The 13,610-nt window shown below is 40.3% G+C and overlaps 1 protein-coding gene and 1 pseudogene across 1 annotated transcript in view; one reads left to right on the top strand and one right to left on the bottom strand.

Annotated features, from left to right (window-relative positions):
- Positions 1–1,764: 1,764 nt before the first annotated feature.
- Positions 1,765–13,610, bottom strand: part of LOC137993048 (prolow-density lipoprotein receptor-related protein 1-like) — a 93,001-nt gene continuing 81,155 nt past the window's right edge. The window contains exons 62-65 of the mRNA XM_068838704.1: positions 7,032–7,081; positions 6,536–6,621; positions 4,432–4,797; positions 1,765–3,429 (exon numbers count right to left, since the gene is read on the bottom strand). Of these exons, the coding sequence (XP_068694805.1) occupies positions 2,868–3,429; positions 4,432–4,797; positions 6,536–6,621; positions 7,032–7,081 (1,064 nt within the window). The 3' untranslated portion in view covers positions 1,765–2,867. The remainder of the gene's footprint in view (positions 3,430–4,431; positions 4,798–6,535; positions 6,622–7,031; positions 7,082–13,610) is intronic.
- Positions 10,825–13,191, top strand: LOC137987618 (uncharacterized; annotated as a pseudogene).

Consider the following 13,610-nt stretch of genomic DNA (forward strand, 5'->3'; position numbering starts at 1 on the left):
TACAACATCGTTAAAATTGCTCCAAAATTATTAAAGCTGTTGAAGTGAATAGCCACCACTGTAATCACAATTTTCAGGAATGTTCAATGATGGGCTGCATTGCGTCCTCGACCGTTGGTTTAGAATCGCTGAGCGTTCTCTCCGACCTAGAAAAAACATCCTCTGGCACCCAGGGTATTGAAAAGTAGAAATTTGCTAGATAAACTACGTTGACAAAAAGTATCAAGTTATTGAGTCCATTTACAGTTCCTACCGCGGTATCCTAAGAGGAAGATCCTGTACAACGCAGCTTCTATTGGTACACCACGATTGGTTTAAAGCCCTTGATAAAGGTGGCCAAATCGATGTGGCATTTATCGATTTTGCTAAGACCTTCGACCTTGTAAATCACTCCATACTTTTGAATAAGTTATATATGTATGGAGTTCGTGGTACCCTTTTGGATTGGTGTAGAGACTATCTTACTAACCGGCGGCAGAGATTTGTTTTTAAAGGGGAAGCATCTCATTGGCTAACAGCTACCTCTGGTGTGCCACAAGGCTCCCTATTGGGTCCTTTATTTCTTATAATTTATGTAAAGAAATGTAAAATTATGAGAATGACCAAATAAAAGAACCCTCTTGCTAGGGAATATTACATAAATGGTCAAATCTGGAAAGTGCACATATTTATAGAGACTTAGGTTTGCTTACTAGCTCTAATTTATCATGGAATTCACATATAGATTCTATAACTGCTAGGGCTAATAGGGTTCTTGGTTTGCTGAAAAGAACGTCTAAGGACTTTAAGGACATTACTACATTAACAACGCTTTACTGCAGTCTTGTTAGTCCCTTGCTTGAATATTCATGTGAGACCTGGAATCCTCACACACAACGTAATATTAATAGATTCGAGGCAATTCAGAGGAGGGCAACTAAGTTTATCCTAAAATCTAATGAGGATTATAATACTAGGCTAAGTCAATTAAATTTACAAAATTTATTTAACAGGAGATTTACGAGGGATGTTGTGTTTTTATTTAATTTATTTTCAAAGCTAGGACATGCATTATAATATAGATATTTCCGACAAGGTGTCTTCTGTAAATATCTTCTGTAAATATCTTCTGTAAATATCGTAACTTAGATTATAATTACTCTTTTGACCTTGTTTGTATGTGCAGTAGTCTGAACTAATAGTTTTAAATATAGTATACCCGTAGTATCGTTTTACCCGTATTATCAATGAATGGAATTGCCTACCCGATGATATAAAAGAATCTGCTATTATGTCTGATTTTAAGCACAAAGTTATAACATTTCTTGATAATAGTTAGTTTTTTTCTTTATTCATATCAGACTTTTGGATAGTTTAGATGTTGTTTTATTTTAGACTTAGATATGATCTGTATTGTATACATTTCCAAATTATATTGTAGTTTTTTGGGGGAGCATTCTTCGTATGGTGTCTAGTGCGCTTTTGGATGCTTCCGTCTCCTCCTAAACTGATTTTTTCAGTGTATTTAATTATGTTTATACTGTTGAAGAAACTGTAATAAATAAAAGTAAGAAGATATTGAAAAGCTAACGCTTTGAGTTCTAGCCCTTTGTTAGAGCGTTTAACAGAGAACAGGCCATTTGGAGCGTTTTCTTATGAGAACGTTATGCACTGAATCCTAGGTAATCGATGAAAAGAATGTAATGGATATGGTCTTAAGCAACATTTTAAAAACGGTTTAAAAAAGAGAGGGTTTTGTTCACACATTGATAACACAAGGTAATATAAGACTAGACCATTTTATTCCTTAAGTCATTTTTTTTTCAGCAGAATAGAATTATCCTCTCGGTAAAACTGGTATCAAACTCGTTTAAAAATGCGTTTAAAATTGTCTTACACAGACACAAGAAACTGTTCCTGAGTACAACTGATTTAGTAAACTTAGATTGATACCAACTTATGTGTCTCTTTTCACGACTTTCCAAATCTGGTCAACCTTTTTATCGCAAAATATACCTCCTACATTATATGTGCGGTGCATCTTGTTTTTCCTAAAATCAATTTTCACTTAAAGTCCCGCCAAGTCAAATCTGAACAACGACCGTCGCCAGTTCGGTTTGGGCATGCGCATTATTCGTTTACTTGTCCAGACAGCATTTATTTGCGAAAAAGGTCACAATAAGTGGCAGCTACAAACTGTAATTAGTGTGCATAGGATTACTTAGTAGAGTAACAATATATGCATCCCCAAGCCTGCATGGGAGAGATATGTGTGCCAAAGTTGTGTGTTTTGTAAAAGCTAGGCCTTGCTTGGACGTATAGCTAAAGGTGGTATCGTATAAAAATAGCGTCTCCAGAGACGTATATTCAAATCCAAACCAAGCCTTGAAAGAAGTTCCTTTTCTTTCATATGAGTGCGATCTTATTCCGTAGTCCCTTTTTACTTCGCATCGAAGGTGTGAAGGAAACCAAAATAGTTGAAATGAAAAATAAAACAAAGGAAATTAAAAGAAAGCCTCATTTAAAGCCTTGCATTCAGTTATAGCTTTCTTAGGGCTCATCTATTTGGGCTATTTTGAAACAACCTTTTTCGATCCTTTTGCAAAGATCTAGAAAGCTATCCCTTCTTCTACAGGTGTTCCTTAAATCAGTGTCGAGTATTTAACTGCACTTCGACACAAGACATCTGTTTTCTGGTCGACTGACCTAAAATTAAATGTAATTTTGTGCAAATAAGTTTGCTTCCTAAGATAGAAGCTGTATGTTTAACAAAAAAAAACGTACGAAGGTTTCCTACAGTCTACCACATTTCACATAACGGCGTCGTTGAAAGGGCAATAAGCATCAAATTCTTCATTATTTGATCTTTGCAAATGGGTCTTCGCTTTTTACGAGGGACACAACTGTTTGTCCGCCACGTCGTCGTAAGTATTTTCTCCTTGCCAGTCACCACGGAGTGGCTCGTAAGTATTTTCTCCTTGCCAGTCACCACGGAGTGGCTCGTAAGTATATTCTCCTTGGACGTCGATCTTTATTTGGTCCTTGTCCGCCACTTCACGCTTTGACCATAGTGACTCGTAGCGTGGCTCCTCCAGTGCCTCGGCGTTCTTGTTCCGTTCCTCTAGCGGGAACGGTTGCTTCTTGGGAAGCTCCTGTTTACCATCGCCTTGGCCACCAATGGCGCCTTTTGAACGGTTACTCTTAGCAGACGTCATCGCGGTCATACCGATGTCGTCGTACACAGGATTAGAAACGGCACATGATCCCAAAATCTCTTCAAAGGGAGCAAAATTCACAGCCACGGTGCCGTCCTCGTTTCCAACGTTATCAAGCGCACTGTTAGCATCAAATCCTGGATTTGCAAAGGAGGCAACCCGAGTCTTCGTTGTCTTTGCCATTTCATGTTCCTCCGTTGTGTTAGGACCGTTACGGTAGCCTACCCGTTTACTCCTAATCAAAAGTAAATGCAGAAGAGGTTTTCAATTTTTGACACTAAACAATTAACAATGGGCAAGTTCTGCTTCAGTGGGGGGAAAGAAAAAATACCAAATGGTTTCCCGCATAGACAGTTTCAAAAGGTGACTCTTTACGTCTTGGACCTTGTTGGAGCGAATATAAGTATTTCGCGGAATGTAATAGCTGTTAAATCAACACTAAAAAGGGCAATATATTAGGCGTAAAACACGCTATTTATTGAGCGCAAACTTTAGAGATTAATGCAAAAAGGGCTCCGTAAATTTCCGCATTTCAATAGCAAAAACCTGAGTCACTGATCTATAGCTATTGCCAGAGCGGTCGTCAAGATGCATCGTGTTGCACTAGTTAACCAACCGCGATTCTGCCTTGAAGAAAATGCACTGGACAATGTAAAAAGACAATTAGCTCATGCATGCATTCTGGTGTCTACATGATTTTCGATTGACGATGTACTTTGTGGGTCCTTTGTGCAAAACCTCAATAAACGCATTATAAAGTGTTTGCCAGTCACCGACGGAGCATTGTACCAATCCGTATGGAACGAACTTGGGCAAACATCTTTTCTGCGTCTGTTAAGTTCAATTGGTATAAAGACTGCATGGCACAAGACGCATAATCCGTCTCGACAAACTGTCCACTTTAGTACGTCTTCGAAGACGCACTAAACTGGATAGTTCGTCCAGACGCATTATGCGTCTTATGTCCGCCTTTCTACTTGACTAATTTAACAGACACAGGAAAAAAGTTCGCCCAAGTTAGTCCCAGACAGATTATGTGTCTTGTATAATTCGTCTCGTCTTTACACCGAACGGATAACATTGGAGACGCGTGTGCACAATTCGTTTGGACGGATTATGAGTCTCAAGTATAAAAACGGCCAATATTACAGAAGTCTAGCATGCCAAAACAAAAAACAAAAACAAAAAAATAAATAGAGAGAGAGAGAAAGGGAGACAAAGAAAGAAAGAACCGTACCGGTAATACCATACAACTATGGCCGCTGCGATAACGATTATCACGCCTATGATAATGCCCCCAATCATGCCTTCATTTAATCCTTCTTCTTGGGGAAGACTGGTGGGTTTCTCTGGTTGTTCCTTAAGTTTAGCTTGCATCAGCTTTCCTCCAAGCTTGTTATCTAGTTCCCCAGTGTTCTTTTCAATCAATGATAAAACGGTTCCTCCTGGTACAACGCCTTGTGATGTGCCGTTGTTGACAAGCACTACAAACTCAACTTCGATTCCACCATTGACTCTTCTTGGCGTCGACGGAAGGTAAATGTCTTCAGGACGAAAGATAAGTTTGTCCACGGATCGTTTAACCACTGACCCAGAACTAGAACTAAAACAGAGAGTGGACATAATCAAATGTAAACCAGAGAGTGGACATAATCAAATGCTGTGTTTGCTCGGTAAACAAGATAGCCTATCCTCTTAATCTTAATCGATTCTGATCCATTTAAGGCTTAAAGGCCATGAACTGATATACTTTGTGCAGAGGAATTTCATACCAAGGTAAGAGAGAATACAAATACAACACATACTTAATTGACCACTCCCCATAGGGGCTTTTCAGGGCCAATGAGACACAATCACGATAGAACGAACAGAACATCCATTAATAATAATACTACTAATAGTAATAATAATAACAACAACAACAACAACAACAACAACAACAATAATAATAATAATAATAATAATAATAATGCATTATTACAGTAAAAGTTAAGAACTAAACATTTTAAAAAGAAACGTATATGAAGGGAAAATTCGGAGAAATTTGTATCACTATTTAAATAATGTAAAAGATAAGATAACTACTATTAAAATAAGTCAAAATCACAGCATATATAAGTAAAATAACATTTAGTCGACTACGGAAACGCTTCACGAAATAAATGTGTGCTAAGTTTGGACTTAAAGCCAACAACAGTGCTTTCAGACGTTAAGTCCAGAGGAAGAGCGTTTCAAAGTTTTGGCCCCGCATATGTAAAAGAGCGATCAACAAGAGTAACTTTAGACAACGCTTTAGGGTAACTAAGAAGGAGATTGTCATGAGAGCTCCTTAGATGATACCGTGAAGGGGACTTAATGGCAGGTAAAGAGCTACAAATGTAGGTGCTAAACCTTTTATTAAAGAGCCTTAAATGTAATTAAACGAATTCTAAAAACAATTCAAAATTTTACTGGTAGCCAATGCAAATTAAAAGTAGGGGTGTGATATGGGAATATCTACTTTGCTGGTAAACCAGTCTGGCAGCAGCATTCTATATTCTCTGAATCTTGTTTAAATGATAGTCAGGAATACCATACAAAATACTGTTACAATAGTCAATCCTTGCTGACACAAACGCATGCACAAGGGTCTCAGCGCACCGTCTTCAGAGGTATTTCCGTATACGCCGAATATTGTAGAGATAATAAAAAGAAGAACGAGACAATTTCGTAATGTGGGTAGCCATGGACAGCTGTGTCTGACTACAAGCCTAGGTTTCTAGCAGAGGAGACTGCGGAGACATTGCAATCACCCACTCGTATGCAATGAGTGCTAACTTTAGCCAACTGCTGAGGCGTTCCTATAACCAAAAATTCAGACTTGTCATCGTTGAGCTTAAGGCTGTAGGTTAACATCCACGAACGAATATCATCAACACAGGACTCCATAGCATTAAAGGCAGAAAGCTCATTAATAGCTTTATTGGGAGAGAAGGAAATATATAATTGAGTATTGTCTGCAAAACAATGAAAGTCAGGCAGATGCACCTGAACAATCTGAAACATTAGGACATTATATAGCATTATATTGTCCTATCCAACGTACTAACTCCGCAGCTAATTTGAATTAAAAAACAACAACCATTAAGTTTTAGAAAAACAAAACGGACGAAAGGAAACCCTGAAAATTTCAGGCTTGAACGAGAACGGTCACTACGGTGGTTTGAATGCAGATCAAGGCTGAATTTTTCATACTTTCCCTTCGTTACTGCTCAAGTAACGTTCATACTGACTGCCATGATCTACATCTTAACTTTACAAAACAGACTGTCAAAGGCACGTGCAGTTCAAAGAATACCTACATCGGAACTGGGCATTCTTCCGGTGTCAATGTGCAGATTTCATTCAGCCATGAAGCAATTTCTTCCTTTAAAGTTTCCTCAAAATCCTGAAGAAAGTGCAATAACAGTTTTTAGGGAGTGAAAGAGACGAAATAGGTCATACTTTTAGGAAAAGAATATAAGCGGACTACCGTTCGGGAGATGGGGGTTTCAAATCAAGGATCTGAGTAAATGAGTAGATCTACAAATGATTAGACTTTACTGAAGTCGTCTCGGATGAGGATCATCGACCTTAAACGCCGTCTCGCTGCACGTTTTCTTTAACTTAGGTGGGAAGCCCACACATCCCTCCGAAAGATTACTGCACGGAGTTTCCTGTTGTTAAGATATGTTCCGTTCTCTTCTTCAAATGCGGTCGGTTTGGCAGGAATATCTCATCATAAGGGCTTAGGGTTTATGAGGCCAGGTTCCAATAAAACAAAAGAAAAAAGAAAATCCTTCATGAAAATTAACTGACCACGGATAGGTCTGGAACTTGGATTTCAATCACCACGACACTTTCTACCTCTGGAGATAAATAAGAGAAAAAAAGGAATTAATTTCAATGCTATAAAAGCGGGAAACTAGTTGAGGAAAAGAGCACACCTCAAGCAACTGCGCACGTACATAAGCAAACCAAACTAAGCGCGAGAGTGCGAGGATGGAGGGGAAGCTCATGCAATGTAAGTATAGTCAATAGGGAGTTTAAGAAACCACGGCGACGCAAGCCTAATTTCAAAATATAACTTTGAGCTATTCTAAATATTTCATGATTATTCCATCTTGTTTATATTATACAATATGGGTGAAGTGTCCTATAACTGGATTGGTACGAACGGATTTGATGTAAAGAGTGCCGGAGTCTGAAAGATTCACTGTAAGTTTGTCCACGCTGTCGTCAAAACCTTAAATTTGGTAATTTCACGCAGTAGTTTTGACGAGTACGGGAGAGAAATGTTCAAAAATACGTGCCGCACGATCACGATCATTTTCGTTCTTTTAACCAATAATATTACTGCTTTTTGGCGTTGTCGTCGCTGTAGCCGTCGTCTTTTCTTAAACTCGCTATTTTTCGCATTGGCTTGATTTATACTACAGACGGATCATCCGTCAAGAAGAATCATCTATCTAGTATAAATACGGAACGAACTACGAGACGATCTATCGGCGTGCCTTATAATTCGACCGGTATTTATGTCAAATGAATTTCCAAAAAAGAGCGACGAAAAGGCTTGGGTACCAGTCAAGTCAATATTCGCGGCAAATTGGCGGCAAATTTCAAACTGGTGGCAACAACACAGTTAGCCTGTGTACAGCCGCCCGCTCTCCGAAAAAAAAATCGGAGAGGAGCGTCTGTGATTTACCGTTGATAATCGTGTTCCATACCACGTGATTTTTCCTGGAATGGGTGGAAAATGATTTGATTGGTTATTACCCATCGATCATTACATCATTGAAACAACGAGTTTTGATTGGCTTTTATTTTTATTTCTCCACATCAACACCGTGAGAACCACCGTGAGAGATTTTACGATGAGTTCGTGTGTACTTTGAGCACGGTTCAAAATACGAATAAAAATCTTTTTGATTATCAAGGAAGTTTTTCTTTTAAAGTACGAGCGGAATTGTTATCTATGGAGTGTAAAGTGGAAATCGATTCGACGTACATTTGTAGGAATTGTTGTCAGCGCAAAAGAAACGAATGCACTCTTCACGAGGTGAATATAGCACTATTCAAAAGATTGTCCACTCGAAAAACGTCTCCCGCTATTCCTTACCAGTCAATGTAATCCCAACGCCTTGCTCGGACTAGCCTATCCATTCTCAAGCACAATCTACAAAGCGTAATGCTCTGGAAGATTTGAGATGTGAACACATCGAGGAAAATAACAGCTCATCGGCAACGATCTGTGCTGCTCTGAGAATACAGAGCCGTACCTGGTTGGAAGGCTTGCAAATACATCCTTTCTTTTAAAGAGTGCTTCTATGCTATAAGCCAAGGTATCTTAAAACTATCGGAGACGCTCGTCAATGCACGTTTGAAATCTACCTCATTGACCACCATTTTGAGAATTTAGCTCTTACGAAGTATGAGCCACGCAAATTTTGGTCAGCGTAGATCACTTAATAATGTAAGCAAAATTATTCCGGAACACGATTACTAACGGTAAGTCACAGACGCTCCTCTTCGATTTTTTTTTTTCGGAGAGCGGGCGGCTGTACACAGGCTACAACACAGTTTACTGCAATCAACCGCTTCCTTCATGCAACAAGGTCTTTATTTCATGGATAGTTCACGGTCTTTAGCCCGTATTTATACACACAGACGGATGATCCTTCCAGACCAATATTCCACGGTAGTTTGTCTGCGTCTGGACTTATGGTTCGTCTGTCTGCCCGTATTTATACACACACAGATTATCGAGCGAACTACCGATCTCTGCCTAAGTTCGTCCCAGATGGATTATCAGTCTCTCGTATGAATCTGGCCATTCTCACTGTTGGATTTGAACGAGCATGCGATGGAGGCTTATGCGGAGGAAATAACTTGCATTTGAAAAGATTCCCCGCATCAGCCCCTCCTTCTTGCTTGTTTCCAATGGAATCGTGAGAATACGAATCGAATGTTGTGTAATGTATAGATTTAGCCAAGCCTAAAAGCGGAGCTCCCGAGTTTTTTTTATTTTTATTTTTACAATAAGTTAAACTGGCTTGAGTCTGTTATCCAATCGAAACCCAGTACCTAGTCAGCGGTCAACTTAAAAAAAACAGCCGACCCCGATGAGCACTAAACTTGAGCCCACGATATGGTCAGGTCATATTTGTCACATTGGCATACATGGAGGGGTGGACGGTCGTATGGTTGAACAGTCGTACGGTTACATGTTCTCACACACATGTGTTACCATATTTTCTTAAGTACGGTGCTCCGCGTGCGTAACCGCAGCGTAACGCAATTGGTGAACACAACAACTGAAAAAAAAAATCCCCAATTTTAAGGGGAAACATGGCACTGTAAATTCTCTCGTGTGCACTTTCAAATGAAAACATTTTAAGCCACCATGTTTCCATTCTTGTGACCCTTACGGTCTGTAAAATTTCTCAGCCGACAATTCACGCAGGCGAAAACAAACCGGAACAAAGATTTGGTGGTTAGTGGGGTCATGAAAGGTGGGACCTTGGCCACATTTATGTATTCATAGAAACTAATCGAGCCCAACTAGACATGGTATAACCAAACCAAGTTTCCCAACCTTGACAAAAATAAAGTCATGAGACGTTTAATTTTACAAGGTTGCAAGGATTTGCAATTACTAAATCGAAAGCTCTACTTTTCGTGTCAAACAATAAGCTGATTTTAGCGAATTTTAAGTGTTCCTTTAAATAGAAAGCTATTCTCGGACTGACCAAAACAAAAGCAAATAGAAATTTGAAATTTTGTCAGCCCTTCTTTGACACCCTCTTCCTTCAGCTGTTCCAACAGCACAATAGTTTTTCAATGCTCGTTGGCTCGAGCTTTCCTTTGCCATCTTTGTTACATGAACTTCTTGGTGGATAGTAAGTAGACAGCCTATTTGGTTGAGTCGTCGCGCGGATAGAAAGCCACAGTGTAAACAGCGTTTACCAATCCATTACAAAACTTTAACTTTTTGGTGGATCAAAAAAGGGATCAAATTCTTCCAGCCAGACTCCGGCAATATATTTCTCATTAAAGTGCGCTCTTGCATGACGTCATGAGAACACGTGATGTTTTTTTTTTGAGCGTCGAGTGATAACTGTGTAACGCTGAGTTTATGATACAGTCCTGTGGTGTGATATAAGGAAGCAGTGCAATAAGAATGTCATTCGTGCACATTTTTGGTCCCTTCTAACCGAGTGTACCGAGAGTTAACAGCAATCCCCTTGAATACTCTAAGTTCAAAGCAGCGTTTAAAGTGGAAGTTGATCAAAAGGAAGCTAAAATTCCTACTAGATGCGGTGGATGGAAGTGCAAAGCCATGCCCAGCCAAATTCATACCTGGTTTAGATAGATACCGAGATACTTGGAAAGCACTTAATGAGCGTTTTGACCGTGTGGACACAGTTGCATCAGCTGCTTCATCCATGAGCTGAAGTCACAAATTCCTGAAATTTATGTTGTCAAACTCCCTGTACGTCTTTGTAGTAGATGGGCCGAGTTTGTGGAAGGGAAGTCACAACTGTCAACGTGGGAGTCATTTCCGGAGTGGTTGGAGGAGGAGGCAAAAATAAGCGAGTCAAAACAGCGATAGATGGTTGAGAAGAAAGAGCGGAGACGACCAGACTCAGCCAAAGGGTGTACCCGAAAGATTAGTGATAATTTTGTGCCTGAATTGTTTGTAGGAATGAGCGGGGAAAACTGTCGCACCAAGAGTGTAGGGGTGAGATGCCCAGTTCACAAGTCAACAGGTTACAAGAGTGCAAACTGTTCAAAATGATGTCCACGAGCGAGTGGGAAAAGGTTGTGGATGAGCACAAGCTTTGTCTATCCTGTTTATCACCAGGCCATCGTCTGAGCAAATGTCGTAGTACAGACATATCTACGATTGAGGGTTGTGCAATGCGCCACCACACTCTTCTTCATGAGGTTGACTTGAAGATTATGTAACGTAGAAGAGCAAAACAAGAATCAGCGAGAATATCAGACAGTGCGAGATCCTCAGTGACGACTCCTCGGGACAGTGAGCTTACCTCTAGCCAGATGCAAGAGATGCATCAACAGTATAGTCATTCTGTTGGTTCAGGTTGTGAAGCTGGTGGTCGTGCTTTAGTTGAGGTATTACCGGTGGTTGTGTTTGGGGAGAACGGTGAACAGCGAGTTATGGCCTTGCGTGACTCGGGTTGTAATACTACCCTTATCGATGAGAGCTTGGCAGTGACATTGGGACTTAAAGGCAAAGAGATGGATGTTGATATTCAGAGCGTTACTTCTCAGAAAGTATTCACTTCTCAACATATCAAGAAGTGTCATGCTGCTCGAGTTGGAAAAAAGGAAGTCAGGTACCAAGTACGAAACGTGAAGACAATGCCAAACCTGACTGGTCCGGACAAGAGGCTGAAGTTGTCAGCAGTCAAATAGCAGTATAGCCACCTGAAGGGCTTAGATATTGCTGACACCGATCCATGCCCAGTGCAGCTTATAATTGGAACTAAAAACTCAAAACTAATTCTACCTAAAAGAATGGTGAACCCCTTAGATTATTCAGGCGACAATAGAGTTATTCTATGGTGTTGAGACACCACTTGGCTGGGCAGTAACAAACTGGTTGTCAGGTGACCAGACAGTGTCATCACCTTACAATGCATTCAAAGTGTATGAAATATGTGTAGGTGAGGATGAAGATTTAAGGCGGCTGGTCGTAGCTCAGCCAGAAATTGAAACCTTGGAAGTTGTGAAGGTAGCAAATCCAACCCGTTCAATAGAGGACAAGCGAGCACTTGCTCTCATGGAGTGGACAACAGTGAAGATTGAGGGAGAGGATGCATACGTGTGTGGACTGTTGTGGAGAGAGGAGCATCCAACTCTACCGAACAACTATGATATGGCCGAGAGACGGTTAAAGGGACACTCTCACGGGTTGGCATGCGCAGTAGCATTCACTCTTTCCGAGACTTGTCACGCTCGACCGCCATTATGGAAATATCGGTAAGTTGAAGAATTCTGCATATATTTTGCATTAAATCAAGTTTATCTAAAGCAAATGCTCACGAATAGAATTTCTTTTACACAGGAACCTGCGGCGATCTTTTGTAAATGTAAAAGTGCTTGTACGACGAAGCGCAAAGAAAATAGTTCTCGTGGGTGCGAGATGTCTTCCATTTTCCTACATGAAAAGACAGAACAACTTGATAACGTACCACTTACAAAGGAATATAAATCAAACGATTATGAACGTAAGTCTTACCTTCGACGATATTCGAGAGACAATAAATGAGTCACAAAATCGCTGTCACTGAAAGACTGCAAAACTGCAAATTTTGCCTGCAGTCACAACTTAAATGTCTTTTCTTCCACATAAATACGCTTATGGTTTCTCAGCCACGCTTTCTTGTATTCCCCTCTGTCTTCGACCTTTCGTTTCCGCCCTGAGTTGATGCGTTTACCGCCATGTCCCAATCTTCCGCTAGACGCCATTTTGAATTTGTGAGTGCTAGTAACTTGAACAAGTCAGGCTGACTTTTTCAAGTTTCGATCAGCTACACGAGCATGCGCAGACCGTGACCATGTCCCTTTAAAGTCCTTGGAGAAGAAATTTGAGAATAACCCAGAGATGAAGCAGAAATATGCAGAGTCCATCAGGGATGATGTTGAGAAGGGCCACGTGAAGAAACTTAGCGAAGCTGAGGTACAAAGCGAACGCAAAGTGATTTGGAAGAAACCCGATCGTGTTAGAAGAGTGTATGATGCATCAGCGATATTTACGGGTCAAAGTCTGAACGATAAGATTTTCAGAGGGCCAAACCTCTTGTTCTCCTTGTTTGGAGTTATGCTCAGATGCTGTGAGGGAAGAATTTCCATGGCTGCGGATGTGAAGGAGATGTACCAAATGATTCGTCTACCAGATTGTGATAAACCGTCGATGAGGTTTTTATGGAGAATCAACAGAAGAGGAACCTAGCGTGTATCAGTTTGAAAGAACAGTGTTTGGACAAGTTTCAGCGCCATCCAGGGCGAACTGCACGATGAGGCGCAATGCAGATGAGAATGGAGGAGATCTCCCCTAGGTGTCAAAGCCGTTTACGAACATTACTACATACAGCTTGAGATAATAACACAGTTCTGTAGTGTGATACAACGAACCAGTGCAATAAGAATATCATTCGCGCACAAATCAGATAATCATTCAACGGTATGAAAATGGTTTTACTGTCAGTTGATTGAACATGCCATATAAACTAAACGTTACAGTGAACACAGCTCCGTGACTAAATAGTGAGAACCAGGGCTTTCATTAAACCTTAGCTCACTGGATTTTACGGTAATTAAATGTCTGTTATGTTACGGGTGAAACTGGGTGCAATGGCTGTTTCCAAGGTG

Source organism: Montipora foliosa, chromosome 2 (genome assembly GCF_036669935.1).
Source record: "Montipora foliosa isolate CH-2021 chromosome 2, ASM3666993v2, whole genome shotgun sequence".
NCBI lineage: Eukaryota > Metazoa > Cnidaria > Anthozoa > Scleractinia > Acroporidae > Montipora > Montipora foliosa.